General features: G+C 52.2%; 1 protein-coding gene across 1 annotated transcript in view; it reads right to left on the reverse strand.

Annotated features, from left to right (window-relative positions):
* The window catches only part of NFATC2 (nuclear factor of activated T cells 2), a 139,924-nt gene that overhangs the window by 30,865 nt on the left and 89,212 nt on the right, over positions 1-19,847 (reverse strand). The window contains 3 exon segments of the mRNA XM_047744765.1: positions 10,331-11,020; positions 12,429-12,555; positions 12,955-13,010. Of these exon segments, the coding sequence (XP_047600721.1) occupies positions 10,331-11,020; positions 12,429-12,555; positions 12,955-13,010 (873 nt within the window).

A 19,847-nucleotide genomic window follows, 5' to 3' on the forward strand; every position in this document is an offset into this window, starting at 1 on the left:
AAAGAGAAGAGCCGGATGGCATCCCGAAGCCTTAAAGTGGCAGGACTGGTTGCTGAGGACCTGAACAGACTTCGTTCCTGAATCTCAAGCCTCGGTTTACTGGTGACTTTGCCCAGGGCAAGACTCCTGACATCCTGGATGGACAAAACAGGCCGCAGCCTTGCCTTTATAGGCCCAGGCTTCACCAGATCCTCAGGTTTAACAGATTAAAGAGGTGTCAAGAATGTGGTGGAGAAGGGCCAGAGACATGGTTTCATCATTCCCTGAGAACAAAGCCCCTCTTTTTTCCTGAGAGCGTGAAAAGTAAAAGAAAATTCGTGCTGAAATAAAGTTGAACGGGCCCAGGGCACGAAAAGAGTCCAGAATTATGCCCAAAGGCCACAAAAACAACATGCACCCAGATCTTAGCTCTACAGAATGGAGTGAAACCAGGGCTTCTTCATAAAAGATTTTTTTTTTTTTTCTGGGTAAATAAAGCTTTACTATTTATCTGAAATGGGTTTCTTGATGGGGAAGAGGGTAGGGAGTACAGAGAAAAAGGCAGCATTGAAACAAGATCTGATATGCAGCCACGCATTAACTCATGGCCTCCGACAACTGAATTGCTTTTCAAGTTCTACTTTTCTAGAGAGAGACAAGTGACGGCTAGAGCAGATACGGAGAAGTTTCGTATTTTTTAATGCAAAAATTCGGGACTGTGTTGGCTTGTGGCCTGGGACCACTGAAGGGCCATGACAACCACGGCCCGCCACGTAAGGGTGCTCACAGCAGTCCCCTGTGCCACCCTTGCAAGGAGCAGAGCTTTGGGCATGCCCAGCCCGCTGGCTAGGGAGGAAGTGAGCTTCAGCACTTCTGCACCCTCTGCCAGTAAGCCTGAAAACAGAGAAGAGCTTTTCAAAGCAGGTTTGGGCGCTGATCTACCCCTAAATCTCGTCTTACTGATCACTTATTCCTCCACAAGGATATTTACTTGTTACCACAAGACAATAACCTCACTTGGAGGTAGAAACAAGAGCTGCGCAAATGACTCAGAACAGTTAAAAGCGTGGGTTTGGGTGGGGTGACCGTGGGGCCATTGGATGACACCAAGTGACGTCTCTCTTGGTCCTCTTTACTGGGCCCTGTCTGCTCACTATGGGTCAGACGCTGGCCCCGGAATGCAGGCTGAGTGGACAGCAAGTCTGAGAATGGACTTTCTTGTGGTTTGGTAGCTCTTGACCTTGAAACGCAAGAGCACATTCCTTCGGAAACATCTGCGCTGCAGAATTTTAAAAAGATGGCTGAGCATCTCCGGGTCTGGACTCTGCTGGACGGTGGCTCCTTGCTACTTACACGAGCTAGCGATGCAGAGGACACATCACTGGGGATCAAAGGACACCTAAGGGGCCCAGCAAGAGAAATCTGAGGTTCTTAGAAGGTGAGGAAATAGCAAGAGGGGCAAAGTAAAGTCGCCTCTAGGAAGGTACCTCCGAGATGCTCCCTCTCCTGGAAGAGAGGGTCGCAGACCTGCTGTGGGCTCCGTCAGTTCATCTTCCAGCAGCGGTTCTCGCAAACGTTGAGGGATCTTCTCTAGGCAAGCAGTTTTCTGGACTTTGGAATTTTCTAGTAAGACTCTTAAATATCCTTTGCTGAATTCACAAGACGTAGCCTAACAAGGTCGCAAGGACACAGGCTGAGTCAGCCTCTGGGTTCTTCTTCAAAGCCCAGCCCGGCGCTGACCACCTGCGTGGCTGTCTTAGTCTGTTCCAGCTGCTGAAACAGATGAGCCGCTGGACGGTTCAGAAACAACAAGGATTTATGTCTCACGGTTCTGGAGGCCAAGAAGTTCCAAGATCGAGACACCACTTGATGTGGGGCCCTTCCTCATAGACAGACTCCTTCCCCTGTAAGCTCACACAGCAGAGGGGAACTAGGGACTTCTGGGGGTCTCGCATATGAGAACACCAGTCCCTTTCAGGAAGCTCTGCTCTCATGCCCTAAGCCCCTCCCAGGGGCCACACCTCCTAATACCATCCCCTTGGGGGTTAGGTCTCAGCATGTGAATTTTGTGGGGACCCACATATTTCAGACCATAGTGATGGCCCAGAACTGATGATAATGATGGTGGAGCTGGGGGGAGCCTCCGGTTCACTACCGAGCACTCACCATGCTTACCAGGTCCTGGCCGAAGTGTTTTCCTTCTGAGGAGGCTCCTTTATTCCACTCTTATGAGCCCTCAGAATTGGGGCCATGAAAGAGTGAGGAGGTGAGGCCAGAATGAAAGAAACCCTGGAACTCTCCACCCCACAGGCCCCCCAAATCCATGCTGGACCCTCAGACCAGCCTTCCCATTCCTGAAAACCAGTCCCTGGCACACCAGTCCCTTTAGCGGGTGACAGATTTGCAGGTGCTGCTTGTACAGGAGATGCCCAACTCCCCATCCACGGGGGGCAGGGGGGGCCTGGGAGCTGATCTGCTAGAAGGAGGAGGAAAACAGGAATATGTATTTGCCTCTGCCTGTGAGTACATGAACTCTAGAGCATGCATTTCCAAGCGGGTGAAGACCGGATCTTACGGAGTGAAGAAACCTTATATAAGTGTGTGGCCCTGCGAAGGGCCACGGTACATAACCAGACAGACGGTGCGTCTGCGGGACTGACAGTCATGCCGGCGCTGACAGGAAAGAGCGGCCAGAGCAGCCTGGCCGGAGAGAGTGGTGGCGAAGTGAGTTTGAGAAAGGCTGTTCTAGAAGGCAGGAGAGGCGGCAGGGCAGACATGGGAGCAAGACTGCGCTGCATAGATCTTTTTATATGGTTTTTTTTTGTTTGTTTGTTTGTTTTAAAGATTTTATTTATTTATTTGACAGAGAGAAATCACAAGTAGGCAGAGAGGCAGGCAGAGAGAGAGGAGGAAGCAGGCTCCCTGCTGAGCAGAAAGCCCGACGTGGGGCTCGAACCCAGGACCTGGGATCATGACCTGAGCCAAAGGCAGCGGCTTAACCCACTGAGCCACCCAGGCGCCCCTATATGGTTTTTTTAAAGCACGTGAACACATTGCCTAAATAAAACACAAACATCTTCAAATGAACTTTAAAAAAGAACGCTGACCAAAGACCTCAGCGGGGCAGGACTCTCTATTGACGCCCACTAAGGGTGGCCTGTGTGAATTAAACTTGGCTTTGGTTTCTGGTGAACAGCAGCACCCTGATCCATGGCACCGGCACCTCTCGAGGCATCCCTGTGGCGTCATCAGAAGGCACCATCCCTGTGTCGCACCCAGCCCTCCCGAGGCCAATGCAGCGGCCGGGCCCCGGGGCCGCTCTTGGTAGCACCAGGCTGACCGTGGGCTGTGCACGCCGCTCCCCTCTCCCTCCAGGGGCTGCTTTGTCCCAGGCTTGCCATGGGCACCGGGTAGTCCCTGGAAAGATTCCTGACCTGCTGAACAAAGCTGTGCCAGTCCCTTCTGCTCCTTCCTCCCTTTCTGCACGTCCCTCTGTCCACTCCTCCCTGGCCGGTTTCTCACGCGCTGGTGTGTCCAGCTTCCAACTCCCTTGGCTCCTCTGCCAGTGGCACGACTAGCAAAACTTGGGCCACTGGGCCACACTCTGCCAGGGGAGGAGAGCAGGGGCCACGCTCACCCGCCTTTCCAGCAGTCCCTGGACAGATGGCATCATCTCCTCACCCAGGCACACATCCCGAGGTCCCCAGAAGGTAGCCTGGGAAGGGCCCCCTGAGCCCGGGCCATGCAGGGGGACAGGGCCTAAGGGTCCTCATCTCCAAAGACCAAAAGAGCCAATTTTTTATTCTCCTATGCAAATACACTTTTATAAAAACGTAAGCCGTGTTAACTCCTGAACGAAAACGGCAGCTAACATTTATGGAGAGTTACTTTGTGCCAAACATCGTTCTAGCACGAATCCATTCATTTCCTTCTAACGGCAGCCCCAGGAGGGAGGAGGGAGGAGGGACGAGCGTCTGCGCGGGATAGAGAGGGAGATGAGGGCACAGCCAGGCAGTAACCTGCCCCCCAAGGTCACAAGTCAAACCTGGTGTCTCATGTCATCGGGAGTCAGGCCGGGTAAACACTGACAGCTGGCACAAGGCAAGGGGAGGACGAAAGCAAGACCAAACGCAGAACACAGACGGCATGAGGGCAGAGCACCAGCTTGCCCGGTTTCTGCAGGGGGACCGACCCTCCGGTTCCGCGCTGCCTGCCAGCCCGAACTCTCCTCCATGGAGAATTCCGTGGGCTGCGGACAGCCCTTCCCACTGTGCCCGAGTGGCTCTCCCAAAGGGAGAAAGGGAGCTATCCACCACCACCTAACCTCCCCGGGCCAGCCCGCGGTGCTCACTTTCCCTGGCAGGTCTTTCCCTGGGCGGGGAGGGAGCCTGGGCCCGTGGAGCGCGGGACCGTGTTGGCTCCGGCGGTGAACAGAACAGCTCCGCCGTGTCTTTGCTCTCGGAAAGCCAGTCACACATCAGAGGTTCCTCCGAGGCTTTTCCTACTTGCTTCCTGCATCAAATATTCTTGTCAAACAAAAACAGGCCACAGCGGCCAAGATACAGGTAAGCCTGGAGAAGGCGCCAGGAGAAACTTGAGAAGCAGAGCTACTGTGATCGTCACGATCAGTATTAATGGAGCCCAGAGGAAGCGCTGGACGTCCTTCAGGAGTCTTATGTCCTTGGCCAGCAGCTCCCAAGTTCAGATCTTCATGAATCTTTGGCACTTTGAGTATCTGAGCGAGAGGTGGACTTTTCACGGGTAAGAAAACAGAGGCCGGGGTCTGTAGCCTGGGACCCCCCCCCCCACCAGGCATGTTCAGCCGTGAGGGCAGATCCCAAGGTCAGGAGATATGGAATGAACCACATCCTCATGGGCCGCCCATGCCCTGCTGCGGGCAGATAAATGGGTACACCCACTTAGGAAGGGTGTCTGGCAAGGGTCTCCTCCTGACCTTGTGGGTGGGCACCCGAAGAAGAGATCATAGGAATTTGATTCATAAAACTGGAAACGAGCCAAAGGTCCATCGACAGAAACACGGGTGCGGAGCCTACAGGCGATTACCTGGATGGAATGATCCACGGCAATGAGGGAGCGAACCCCAGCTATGCCCAACGGCATCTCCAGGTGGCCCGGGCCCGCGGCTGATGTGAGCAGCCAACACACGTGAGCGCCACTGTATGACTTCCTTCTCTAGGGAAAGGCGAAACGAATCTCTGGGGTCAGAGGGCAGGAGAGTGGCCATGCTCGGGGGTGGGACAGAGGAGGGGGGACCCATAGGGACTTCTGGGGGTGCTAGGCAGGGTCCAGGTGGTAATCCCATGGGTGGCCCAGCTGGTGACATTCAGAGTATGCGACTCATTTCTGAACGTGCATAGGTCTTGACATTTAAATATGTAGTGAGAGATTCAGATTCATTCGATGTATTTCAATAAATTATTTCTTAAGTAGTTCACACAAAGGCCAGAGAAGCAGATCCAAAACCTGACTGGTCTGAGCTCTTGGCACCTGGAGGGACACTCACCAACATGCACACATGCACACGCCATCCGCTGTCCTCCCCAGCCGCTGGTGGAGGCTCAAGCATCACTGAGACCGCATCCTTTCTCCCCGACATCTCCAGGATGGGATCGAGGAACTCCTTTGTGTCCCAAGTCTCCCATTGTCCCTGAGTCCTCTCATCGGTGGCTGAATCCCGAGGTGGATGGCAGAGGGCCACCACCCAGAGCCTGCGGTGAGATGGCCTGGTGACCTGAGAGCCCCTGGTTCTGCAGAGACTGTGCCCACGGTGGCACCCAGTCAGAGCCCGTCCACGCCTCTCCCCTGCCTGGGCCTGCGCGGCACACACTCTTCCTACCTGCCAGATCCAAGTGCTCGGAGCTGATGGGGCTCAGTCACCCCCACATCACCCCCAACCCTGTCGTCCCAGGCCGGCAAAGCAAGCCCTACTTTGGAACTAATCCCCCGTCTTGACAATCTCAGTCACATTTTAAATAATCGCACTAATGAGAGGACACGTAAGGCAACCTTTTGTAAAATGCGCCACCCCTCCATAACCTGCCTGCTGCGAGACTGTCACTGTTTGTATCTGGCTTCGTCTAAAACAAAGCAAGGCCCCTGTTGGTCAACTCCTGCCTCCCTGTGGTCCATTTTCCAAACACAGCCAGAGTCACCTTTTCAAAAGGTAAATCAAATCCTATGGCACTGCGAAAAACCCGGCCAATGCTGGCCCATTCCTCTGCCCTCTTAGCTGCCGGCACCTGCTGTCCTCACCCCGACCTGCTGTCCCCACCCCCACAGGCTGTCCACCCCACCCACTGTCCCCATCCCCATCTGCTGTCCCCGCCCTCACCTGCTGTCCCCACCTCCCCACATCAGCCTTTCTGTGCACTGGGTCTCAGGGGCCAACACCACCCCCATCCGGCCACACTCTCACTCCTATCCTTGTGCAATTTCCCTCAGGGCCTTTTACCACCATCTTAAATGTGCTTATTACCTTACATACTAATGTCTGTCTTCTTTACCAAAAATTTACCCCACGAGCAAGGACTTCATCTGACTTGTTCGCCTGTGTACCCAAGTCCCAGAACAGTGCCGGGCACAGAGTGTAACCAGTCACTACCTAGGGGTGGGAGAGAGGTGCAAGGGGAGGGCAGGAGGGTCAGGATGGAGGAGACAGAAGGAAGGAGGGAAGCCTACCAGCAGGAAAGGCCAGCAGGAAAGAGGCTGGAGGCTGGAAGGGAAGGAGGGAAGGATTCATTCACTGCTGGTGTTTTCCAGGTAAAATCAGGGACTTCAGAACAAGGAAGTTCTAGGGACAAGAAGACAGAGAAAAGACAAGGGAATGCATGGGCAAAGGCTACCTTTCCAAAGAACTACGTTAAGAGCCTGCTGTGGGAGGAGGAAAGGGAGAGGGACGAGTGGGGACGCACGTGGCTCTGGAAACCCACTTCCATTGCCAGTTCAAAATGAGACTTTTTGAAAATGTCTCAAGTCCTTGGAGGAGGGAAAGCAGAAGCTGCCTTTCGGAGTTCCAAGAAAAAGTGGGGCCCAGTCAGACAGTCTACGTGCAGGAATGCAACATGACGGTGTCAGGGGGAACGCCCGTGCGGGACACTCCGGACCATGAGTGAAGGGTCAGGGGGACACCCAAACATGGGGGCTCCCAGGGATCACAGCCGAGTGGCACTTTCAACTTCGAAGATGATTTGTTTGTGTTTGGACCCGAGTCTGCGGGTGACCCCTTCCTTTTCCAGCTCAAGGAACCTTCCCTTGACCCTTGAAACACTCAAGCACGCTCTCTCGAAGGGCATATGAGAAATCCCCGCACACTGAAAGCACACGCTGATTCCTGGTTGCGCTGCCAGATGTGGCCTTCGTGGGCAAGGCCCCCCGGTGTAATCCGAGAAAGGCACAGAAAATGGGCTTCTCAACCTGGGATGTCTCCCAACCAAGATAGAGAAATGACCCAGGGATTTCCGGTTTGTCTGTCAGAAATCAATGCAAAATCAACTGAGAAGTTGGAATCCCACATCCACGAAGCCAACGGTGGAATTTGAGAATGTTCCATTGGAGGGGTCTGAAATCCCAGCAATTGGGAAACCAAGGGCACACCCCCGTCCTGGGAGCTGCAGTGGTGGTACTGTCTGGGGCCCACAGGGGGCACAGCTGGCCATACTGGCCCATCCTGCGTTGCTCAGTCTTGGGGGACACTCCTGGTCAAACACTGGACATACCTAGCAGCCACCTTGCTGCCTTTTGGAAGCCACACAGGTAGAAATTATTTTCTTGCCCTGTCCTGCTCTGGCCCCACATGAAACCAAAGAACTCAGAAGCGTGAACACAGGTGTATGGGATGGGGGCAGTGCTGGGCTTCTGAACTCCAAAATTCCCTCAAGGTTATTTCCCCAGAATGTTGGGGAACAGGGGTTCCAGGCCTGCCCTGTGGAACCACCCCAGGATTCCATTCACAGAATATAAAATGCAGTGTGAACAGCACCCCTGGAGTTGTACTTCTCTTGCGTGTGGCTGAGTAATTCTGGGAAGCACTACATCCTTTGTTTTAGAGATTGATAATGCCCACAGGTGCAGTAAAGGCACTGAGAAGTCCTGCAGTAAACAATTTAAAAAAAAAAAATACTTGGTTTTACAGAATTTTTTTCACCTTTTTAAGCCATAGAACCTTCACTTCAGAGCACATCTCCTAAAAATCCCATGGAATTGGGCTTGTACAGAAAGTACTTAAGAAAAGGCTCCAACAGGAGAAGCAATTTCACCACACGCAGTTCTCCGAAACATCCTTAGGGGCTGACTCATGTTACTGATCTGCCAAGAGCTCACTTTCACCATGACTTTGAACCTGCCTGTGTTCAGAAAGGCATTTAGGAGTCCCTAAAGGTTGTCATCATCTGCTGCTTTGTCCGCAACTCAGACTTCTATGAAAACAGGAAGCACCTCTGTGAGTCTGGGGCCATGATGGACCCTCGAAGGAGAGTCATGACCACCTAGATACTGATGGATCCCTAAAACCCCGGGCACGGGCTAAGTCGCCATCTCCAAAGGAGACCCTTACCATTTGTCTTTTAGGTGGAAAGACAGGTGGGAGGCGCCAGCACCTGAGCAGCTCTGGGAGACCAAACCAACCACCAGACACAGAGTCGGGGGGGGACGTTACCTGGGCCTGCTCAGGCATCAGTTACTTAGAAAACACCTCATCCCTGATACACCCCCCAAGCGCGTGCACGGAGAGCGGTCTGGTTACAGCCACATCTCACTTATCCGCTCGTATTAGGCATTCTGCATGAAACGGATTTTCTGCAAGACAGCCCCCTTTCAAATAAGCAACCAAAATTTTATCTCCACCCTCTGGAGTGTAAGTTGTTCAAGGATAGATTGCACGTGGGTCTCCCTTTCACAACTGAGCACAGTGACCCTCCCCCAACCTGGAACATTCAGGATGAGACAGATCAATTATTAACATGGCCACACCCAGCGCTCAGCCTGGCAAGGGCAGTTTGACCCTCTAAGTGGCCCAAGCCATCTTTGCTTGATGCGCTTAGGGGAAGTCTGCGATCACTAGTTTTACTAGCGAGAGGATGTAAAACTACCAGAAGTCCCTGAACCCACAGATCACCCAGATTGTCAAAACTTTGCAAAAAAAGGAAAAGTCAATAGTCCTTGAGCGAGTACCAGAGGATGCCTGCCGCCAAAGTGATACTCGGTGTCTGGTTTTTACGAGAACCATCGTGGCCATTCTGAAGTTTTTGGCCTTACTTCCTATCACTTGGCTGGGTTCCCGAGAGTAAATTTTCTGCAATAATTGACGTTTCGGGGTAGATCAGATGCTGCCGCCTGTAAAAGGTGAAGCCCAAGCTGCCCGTGGTGTAGGTTTTCATTCTACTAAGAAACTCACACCACCTATTTTCCTGACTCTAGTGCTCCCAGGGGAGGGGGTGGGGGCGGGGGTGGAAGTGTGGGGGGGGTGGTTACTCTGCTGGCCCCACCCTCTCGGCACCTGGCAGATCCCAGGGGAGTCCTCCAGCAGAGCTGGCCCCTCCTCCCTGAGATCCCAGACCAGGGTCACTGCCCAGTGACAGACACAGCCACTCTGCCAAGACCGACCCTCCAGCGGGTCCCCCACTCCCCCCTGACGCGCTGCCCTCTGCCCACAAACTCAGGCACCTACAGACTCACACAAAGCCTCCCTGAGTCTTTTCCTTTGGCCCATCCACCCCAGCAGCCAGGCTCACCACAACGGAAGCCCGCTGTTCCCCACCTCTCAATGCGTCTCTGTTCCATGGGCTCACAGCTCAGATATGCCCGGAGCCTGCCTGCGAGCCCCCCATTCATGCTCCGCTTTGCAGCAAGCCTGCTCCTTCCCTTTCTACGCTCCCCTCCCCCAAATGCACAAAAGAGAGCTATCAAGAAGCAGGACTTTTTTCCTCTCTGGGAATAAAAGGTTCGCCTTCCTTCCTCTCAGTTGGTCTATTCTTGGTCTCCACTTGGCAATGCAAAGACAGTGGTGGCGGTTAAACCACCCCAGTTCATGACCCGGGGGACACTCCTTCGGCCAGAACTGCCCTCATTTGCTCTTTCTATTGCACTGGTTGTAGCGAAACCCTAAACCTCTTACCAGCTGCCCCAAAAGTCCTGCGGGACAAAGGATGCGTGCCCAGGGTCGGGTAAGGCATTAAAGGTTCTCTTCTTCAACCCCCTTAAATTAAAGAGGGGGACACAGAGGTCCAAAGTCGGGAAGGACGATACCCAGGCTCCCAGTGAACCCGCTGGGGGAAGGGGTGATGCTTTGGGGTCCCCATTCTTACGGGCAACGAGAAAGAAACAAGCGTCTTACCGTCATCCAAGTAGGTCTGGTCCAAGTTCTGCTCCTGCTTAATTGTCACTCCTGTGGGTAACACTTCCTTGTGGTCACCGGCCGGGGGCCCGTTTTTGGTGGCTCTTTGGCTGGTGGCACTCTGCTGCTGAATGACCGTGGGATAGGAGCCCGGGCTCAGCCTCTGGCCTTGACTGGCGGGGGGCGGGCCGGGCCTGGCGGGGCCGGGCGCGAAGTTCTCGCAGTACAGGATGTGCTGGAACTCCTGGTGGTTGCCGCAGCGCAGCGGCTGGTTGGTGGGTGAGTAGTGGATCACCGGCGAGGCCTGCTGGTTGGCCGGGGAGGGGTGGAGCAGCGGGGAGCTCTGGCCCTGGGAGCCGGCGTGCACCAGCACGGAGCGGTGGGCGTCCGCCAGGGACAGGGGGGCGGCCATGAGGGCTGGCTGCTGGTAGCCCAGCAGGCTGGGGCTCAGGCTCTTGCTCCGCTGGTAGAGGACGGCCGCCGGGTTCTGCTGCTGGTAGCGGGCGTCAGGGGACGGGAGCCCCGAGCGGAATTGCTGGCAGGGCGCCATGGTGGCCACGAGGCAGGAGGGGGATTCGGCCACCACTGGGTGCTGTGGGTAGTAAGGCTGGTTGCCCAGGCCCCCGTGCGCGGGGCTGCAGATCAAGGTGGGGTCGTACTCATCGGTGGGCTCCGTCTTGATGGCTGGGACTGGGAGAGAGAGAGAAGCACACGGGGTGCACCCTTCTTAGTGAGCTGTGGGGGTGCACACGGGATCAGTGGGCTGCGGCAGGGAGCGTGGTCTTGGGGGTCCCAGTAGATGGGAGCAGACTCTTGGGCTCCGTCACATCTTAGCCTTGGACCAGAGCCTCCCTGTGTAATTGTCTCAGGGAGAAACTGGACCCCAGACGATGATCGGGAACCGCAGGTCTTTCCAGGAGCAGAAAGGCTGCTGGTACGTCTCAGCCCTGTCTCGGCTCTGGGACATTCTCAGGTTTTTCCCAGGGGCAGAGCTTGGACAGGAAGGCTTGACTGAAAATTATATCCTTCTCATCCTTCTGCCCTAGCGGTTCACACCCACCTTCCGGGCTTGCTGTCCTTGGTAATGTTTATCACCACCTGAAATATTCTGTATCTTTCTTGTGCTAACTTATTATCTGAACAGCCCGCCCCCGCTAGACTGTCGGCTCCTGAAAGAGAGGAATTTTTCCAGTCTGTTTTGTTTAATGCTGTGTCCCTAAGCACCTAAAACAGCACTAATCATTCAACTGACACTCAGATGTTTTTGGGAAAAAGAAAATGACCAAATGGTGGTGGATCGATACCCTTAGTCCTGTAGTATTGTGGGGGAAAGGAGACCTGCTGGCCAGGGCCTCAGTTTCCCCATCGGTTATGTGGCAGTAACAAGCACACTGCCTGTCTCCATGGGGTTGCTGGGAAGATGAAGTGAGATGCGTGAAAGGTACTTAGCACAGAGACTGGCATACAGTAAGCGCTCAATGCTTGCTGTTGTTACTATAATCATCTTCCCACAATCAGCACTGGTGCCGTCGCTGCTTCTCTCCCCACCTAGGACAGTCTCCAGAGCTTGTCCTCCTCCAGCATCCTTTCTTAAGACATTGCCAGCGCCAGGAGCTGAGGACCCTATCTCGTCACTGGACCAAATGTAGTGGGGACAGGACGCTAATCAAGTCTGGGGGTCCGCCAGGCATCAGGAAGTCAAGACCCAAGGAGGTTTGGCCATTGGAGCCAAAGGCAGCTTGGACACCAACCAGGAATCATTTCTCGAGATGCCCTTCAAAGACCATCATCTCAGTCACTCTGTTGTCGATCAAGTCCAAGCGTGCCTCCCTCCTCGTCAAATCCCCCAAAGAAAAATGTAGACACTAGTCAGTATCATTCATACCTGCTTACCATGCATTGTGCTAAGAACTTTACATGCATTTGATTTCTGTACGTCTTATAAGGAAGGTGCCATTTGACAGATGAGGAAATGGAGGCTCAGAGAGGTTAAGTCACCTGCCCAAGGTCATCCAGCTGGAAGCAGACCTCATGTGTCCTTACCGCATGCCTGGGCTGCCTCTCAACACCAAAGGGGCCTCCAGAGAAGACTCCTTACCTGGGTGGTAGGTAAAGTGCTGAGGCTGACTTCGTTTCCTTTTCCCATTGATGACGTAGAAGTTCACCTTCACCGATGCACGGATGTGCTTGTTTCGATACTCGGGGATCTCAACAAAAAGCATGTTCTGGAAGGAAGGAGCTATCATCAACTTTACTGCAACAGTGCCCACATTCCTATGCAAGGCCCCAAGCACATCAGGCCAGCTCCTCTCAAAGGAGTCAAGACATGTTCTGTACATTTACAGGCAAGATTCTATCTAGGGGGAACTTGACCTTCCAGCTGCAGGTGAAGAAAGGATTGCCACTTACTCTACCAAGGTCTGTTACGATGCCCTGGTTACAAATCAGAGGGCCTGGTGCTCAAGATACGTTCAACTGATGTGTCCATTTAATACCTACTGAGTGCCTGTTAGCTCCAAAGCACTGGGACTTGGATGAAGGAGGGAAAAAAGAAGGAAAGAGAGCATAAGGGAGGTGGGAGGGGAACATGACGGAGCGCTCAGTCATCTCGTCCAGGTGCTTACAGGCTGGCTCTTGTCTTTATCCACCGTAGCTTCCATCTCCCAAATTTGCTGCCCATCTGGAAAGATTAAAAAAGGACACACTTTGAAGGAACGATGAGAAACCAAAGATGGAAGACCCAAACTCACCAACTTACATTTATCCTGGTTTATGCATTCTATCATTTCAGCAAGATATATACATGTTTTTTATATGTGTCTATTTGAACATACATGTATTTTTATTTATACATGTGTATATTTCTTTTTCCAAAGGGAACGTATGTTGACAATAGAAAATTGAGCACCAGTAGGTTAACTAGGAAATGGAAAAGAACAGAAATTGCCCCTCCTCCCGCTGCTCTTACATCTGGACGTCTCTTCCATCTTTCTTTAAAAAAAAAAAAAAAGCAAAACTGTTATACATGATACTTCACTCTATGCTTTGTTCAACCGAAGTACTATTTCCAAAGTGTCCTGCCCCTGCCAAGACAGTCACAGTGGCCTGTTACAGATCACTGGCTGCCCCCCACAGGGCTTCTTGATTGTCTGAGAATACAGGCGGTTTGCATATTCTGCCCGAAGAGCCTGAAACAATGTCCTGACTTGTGAGTCCCTGGAGAGGGCGGAAACATAGGAGCCCGCCCCCCACCTTTCAGTCGAGAGTCTAGATCTCACATGACCCGCTGCAAGGATTGATGAGAGGCTCCGCTCAGGAGTGAAGTCTCCTTCCTTGGAGAAGAGCATTAGTTCCTCAGTTTGGGGCCGACAGGTCGGGCCGAACAAAACTCTGCATTTGCAAATAACAGATTTCTTCTTCTGACCACCTACATTGGCCATTGGGCCATTTTCGGCTGAAACAAATCATTTCCACAAGTGTTTCCAGGGTGTTTTGTGGAACGCTGGCTCTGAGGAATATTAAACGGGTTTATGAGGACGGGAAACGAATTCTAAAACGATTAAGCATCTGGAAAATGCTGAGTAATGTCAAATGGGTTTCTTTACTGCAGGACTTCTCAGAGCCTTTAATCTGCTCACACACAGTATCTCTCTCCAAAGCGAGCTGGGGTAAGTATCATGTTCCAGCATCTGGCCAGAGAACCCTTCTCCCCTGTTTTAAGCATAACTATTAACATCTTCAGTGCTAGGTTAGATATGAATCTAGATGGTCTTGGCTCTTAAGTTTCACCCAAAGAAATCTGGTTTCCAAGCATTATATGAAATTCTTAGTATAGAACATATTTCCCCAAATAATAATTAATAAAGTCCTATGATTGCTACCAAAGCTGATGCAGTATAGACGATCTAAACGACACACAGGCAATGAGCTAGTTGGAGTCCAGAGTAACGAGAGTGTCTGCAAGTCACGGCCTTAGAACTCTGATTCCTGAAATGACTAAGGGAGACTGGGGTTTCTGTCGAAAAGGAAGAGGGAAAATGTGATCAAAGTACCAACTCTCATCATGATGACAGGGACCACGTTCGAGTCACCACCATCTCCCCAACACCCAACACCCTGCAGGTGTCTAGAAATATCTCCTAAGCGTGCATTCCAGAATGTCAGCAGCTCCAAGAGCCAACGTCAGCCACGGCTCCGAAGAAGGCAATAAGGGAGAGATGGACGGACATCAAGGAATTTGAAATTAGGTCATCAAGACATGGTACATTCCATGTGAAAGGCCTTGGACAGAACCAATCAGAGAAAATTCTCATCCCTTTACCAAAGATAGGTCAAAAGTCATCCACCAGGAACATATGCCTGTCTTTCAGGTGGTGGTTATGAGCGAGGCGTAGGTCCATGTCAAAAAGGGCATTTTTATTCACTAACTGCAACTTGAGCTCGAAGTCAGAAGATCACATAAGAAATTAGCCAACGGACAGTGAACAATAATGCGTCGGTAGCTGGTGGGCCACGCCTCCCCGGCCTCTCGTTGGCTGAACTGAGTTCTGTCTCCAGTAATATCTTGGTTCCTTCAGTTCAGCTCATTCCCCCAGAGGACTCTGACCCACTCTGGAATGAAAGGACCTCTCCCAGCAGTCTCATAATTGGGAGGGAAGGGAGAAGCAGCTGGAGAAGTGATCAGGACGCATCAGGCTGGGTCCATAGTCTCCATCCCTAGTTCTCTGCTCGACTCGTGCCAGCAAGAGACACAAAGCACCAAATGGCAGCTGATGAAAGCCACGTCTACAGGAAGAGGGCTCTCACAGGGTCTCCTCTCCTGGTCCAGGGACCCAAGAGACATGAGAGGGAGCCCTTCTCCTTCGCTATCCCCTTTTTTTCCATCTCCGGTGTATGTCCATGAGTAAAACGCCACCCTCCAGGAGCCCCAGAATCCCAGTGCATAGGGGCTTGGGACTACCCTTAGGAATTAGCCAGCCCAGCACCATCGGATGGGGAAACTGAGGCCCAGCAAAGGCATGGGGATTTGTCCAAAGGCGGGAAGTGGACAGTCATGAAATCACAGCCCTTAAGCAACAACTGGCACAGGCCAATAACAAAAGAGATCCTTTTGAGGAGAAAAGCTCAAGGTCATTAAGCAGAGACAGCATGACCAGCTTCCTGCAAGCCTGAGGGAAAGTCCTAGCAGGTAAGATGTCCTCCAGGTCACACCCACCACAAAGGTTCATGTGCCTCTTCTCAAACCCATCCCTGGTCCCCCTGTGCCTCCAGATACCATCTGAGCAAGTGCAGCTGCCTTGAAGGCCCTGCACGACCTGTTCCAGCCTCCGCAGGCCCCACGTGCATGCCCCCACCCCCGGGAGGAGTAACAGCTATTGTTTCCAACACTGTCTGCGTTCAGGGCATGGCTCACAATGCCTTGTGGGTATGGACGGGTCGAATCGCACAAAAGCCTCTGCCACAAGTCTGATCATCACCCCCGTTTGATAGGTGAGGACATGCAGGCCCCGGCCGGGGAGGCAGAGCTGTAGGTGGGGAAGCCAGATCAGAGCCCAGCCAAGCCTGGGACCGTGCTCCTTCTCCCATGGACATTGAGTGGTTTCAGATCCCCTTGTAGCTCCTCTGCCGAGCGAATGAAGGACACATGGCAGGCATTCCCGGTGGCTCATCCCTCAAGACTGAGCCACCGTCTCTCCCGGGGAAGCCAAGGCACAGCGCTCACAGCACCCGTGGCACCCCAGGCAACCCCCGACTGCCACGGGTCTCCCTGCAAAAGCCTACATCTGCCTCCCCTGCTATGGCCATGTTTTCCTTACTCTGCACCCTAGCGCTCAGCCACTGGTCCGCACGTTCGGAATTAAGATCATTGCAATAAACGATCGCCATCATCTAAGCACTTGCTGGGCCAGAATGCTTCTCCGGAGAAGGCGAGGCCCGTCAGCAGACAATGGGACCTATGCAAGGTGGTCTGCTCAGATCCACCAGGGACCAGCCTCCAAAGGGAAGTGAATTCTGACCCACGCTATAAGGCGGATTGACCTTGAACACACATGCTGAGTGAAACAGGCCCGACACGGGACACTATTCCGTAATCCAATTTTAGGTATCCCCAATTTTAGGTAGCATGTGAAAGGCATACTCAAGGGAACTGGTCTCCATGAGAAGTGTGTGGTTTGCAAAATACCTCAAGACCATTTCCCTGGGCTTGTCTTCCCTTCCCCCACCCTGCCTCCTGCAGCACACAAGTCCAAGGTACACAGAATTGGCAAATTCAGACACAGAGAGAAGAACACAGGTTACCAGAGGCCGTGGGAGAGGACGGTGGGCGGGAGGGGGTTACTATTTAATGAGGACACAGCCTCTGTTTTGAAAAATAAAAATATCCTAAAAAGTGATAGTGGTAACAATGATGGTACCACACTGAGAGATTTAATGCCACTGAAGGTTTCGCTTACAAATGGTTACAGGGATCAATATTGTAATTTGTATATTTCACCACGTTTTTTTTTTTTTTAAAGCTATTGGCCTCCCCCTAGAGACCAGGCCTGTTTTGTGGCCTGTAGAGTGAGGTGGTGGCCTTTTTGGAGATTTTTTTTCATTAGCTGCCGCCATTTCAAAATGAGATTTCACCTAAAAATGCAGACTCGGCTCTTAGAGAAAAAAAAAAAATTCACGTGATCTGACCATTCCGGACACCCACACAAGACCCTGGCCTCTTCAGACGGCACTGTGCTCCCCATTCAACCACAGCACCGCCTCCCCAGCCCCCACATCTCTCCTTTACTTCCCATGCCCCACCCCACAGGGGCCTCTGAGAGAAGCAGGTGCCGCCTTGCACAACATGGGCGTGGGCGGGGGGGGGGGGGGGGTCAGGTTTCTGCAGATCCCCCTCCACTGGGATGCATCTGAGGTCTTCCACAAGGATGCTTGACATTTTGGCCAGAAAACACCACCATCCAATATTCTCTTGGTCAGCATCCTTCTCTGCTACTGTATCCCACCCGCCCACAGCAAGGACCCCCGGCTGTCAGGATGCGAAAACAACTAGCTTTCCTTCCTCCCAGACCCTAGGCCCTTTGCTCTGAGGACTTGACCTTTCTTTTCTTCAGAATCAGGACCTAGTGCCCAGGACGGCCCCCAGGGTGTCCACAGGGTTTTCCCCAGATTCAGGTGCAGAAGGATGTCCCCATAACAGCCACTCACCTAAAAACTCTCCCTCCCTCCTGCCCCCTTCCTCTGGGCTCCAGGCAGAGCAAACAGGACCCGCCAGGCAGGACTTCCCCAGAGGCCCATGCAGCCAGACGGCCCATGGCCTCACCCCTGGCCTGGGGGGCCTCCACACAGCGTGGTCCCTAGAGCTCTGGACAGCAGGTCAGGGAAGAAAAAGCCCGTGGGGCTGATGGGGCAATGCCTGTTCACTCCAGGGCTCTCTGTGGGGCCTTCAGGTATGTGGCTACTGTAACCAAGCCATCTCCAGCATGTTCTGTGGCCAGAACAGACTTGCCCTCTGCGGCACCACAGCGCTGATTTGTTCCTGTGAACCCCAAACCCCAGAGCAGACAGACCCAGCTTGGAAACCCTGCATTTTTAGTGAAATCTCATTTTGAATGGCCACATTGCATTACAAAACCTCTAAGCCCCCTACAGGCCATACTACAGGCCATTCACAGTGTAAGCTCAGAAAAGGCACTTTCCCTCTCTCGGCCTCTTATCCAAACTACGGGGACAATCATAGGACCTGTACCCCACAGATTTGTTCCCAACAGACACACAGCATAGGAGAAATGTGTGGCAGATGGTGGTGAGCAGAATTATTATGGCTCATGGCAACACGTTCTTTCCAATACGGTCTTATCATTTTTTGCATATATTCCACAATGTGTCATAATTTAAAAAACCACAAGCATATTTTAATCAGAAAATAATACACATTTCTCTGATTATAATTATAAATTATAAATACCCTGGCCTGCAGGCACGAGTGGAGGGAATTCACAAAGGGACAGTGTCTGTTATGGGAGGTGGGTGGACACGGTGTCCAACTCCTTTCCTTTCGGATGGGCCTTTTCACCACGACCTCAACTTTAAAGAAGAGAGACAGCTCAAAGAAATGAAAAATCAAAACCTAAATCATGGGGTGCCTAGGTGGCTCAGTCAGTTAAGCATCTGACTTTTGGTTTCAGCTCAGGTCTTGATCTCAAGGGTTTTTGAGATGGACCCCTGCATCAGGCTCTGCGCACGGCAGGAGTCTGCTTAGGATTCTCTCTCTCTCTCCCTCTGCCTCTCCCCAGTGCATGCACATCTCTCTCTCTCTCTCTCTCTCTCTCTCAAATAAATATATAAATCTTAAAAACAAACAAAAAAAACCCCCTAAATCATGAGCCAAACCCAGAGGCCGTTTCTTCCTTTTGTCTTTAAGCCTCAGAAGCCCAGATGGCAGCTTTAAGAGTCTAGCCTTGTTGTTCCCAACAAATAAGTCCCCAAGAGGAACTGAAAGCTGACATTGCCATCCCCAATTTTAGGTAGCATGTGGAAGGCATACTCAAGGGAACTGGTCTCCATGGGAAGTGTGTGGTTTGCAAAATACCTCAAGACTATTTCCCTAGGCTCGTCTTCCCTTCCCCCACCCTGCCTTCCGTAGCACACAAGTCCTGGGGTTTCACCGAGAGAACACACTAATCCCATCCTCTGAATTGAGCTTCCAGGAGGCAGAGGAACTCACCATAATTGCTGGCAGGGTTCTCTGCCTGAACAACCTCCCTCTACGTTCAAGCTCAATCATTGCTATTTACTTGCTGTGTGGCCTTTGAGTAGTAGCTTAACCTCTCTGTGCCTTAGTTTCCTCATAAGCAAAATGGTAGAGTTCATTCACTGATTTCAAAGAGTTGGCAAAAATTCAAGTAGATTATATGTAAGATGCTTAGCAAAATGCTCAGCCCATAGTGAGTACTGCTATGATTATTTGAGAATTTGGTGTCGCATAGGTCTGACTCTGGGGGGAATGAACTGGCCGGTCATCTTGACGCAAGTGTTCTGGTGGGTGTCCCTGTTCTTTGTTTCATTGCATTGCAGCACCTCTCTCACTCTGAACGGATAAAACGGCCACCGGAAGTATTCACTGACAGGGGGCTACGGTAATGACATGCCCGTCAGCTTAGGTATGGAAAATCAGGTAGATCAGGTCTAAGAACGCTGGGCAGCACTTACAATGAGAATGACCTTATTCTTTGTGCTGGAAACGTATTCCCTTCCTATTAAAAAGCAGGAACTGGTAAGTACCACAGCCCAGTGTGTGTGGCACAGACTCAAGGAACACGCGCCGCTGCGGCCAGACTGGACAAAACCAGCCCAGGAACCCACATCTTCTACAACGCTGTTCTAGAACCTGGGTGGAAGTACACTGCATGCATTTTTTTTTTAAAGATTTATTTTATTTATTTTAAAGCAAGAGAGCGCAGGGTGTCGGGGCAGAGGGAGAGGGAGAGAGAGTCTCAGGCAGACTCCAGGCTGAGCACGG

The sequence above is a fragment of the Lutra lutra genome, chromosome 9 (genome assembly GCF_902655055.1).
Source record: "Lutra lutra chromosome 9, mLutLut1.2, whole genome shotgun sequence".
Lineage (NCBI taxonomy): Eukaryota > Metazoa > Chordata > Mammalia > Carnivora > Mustelidae > Lutra > Lutra lutra.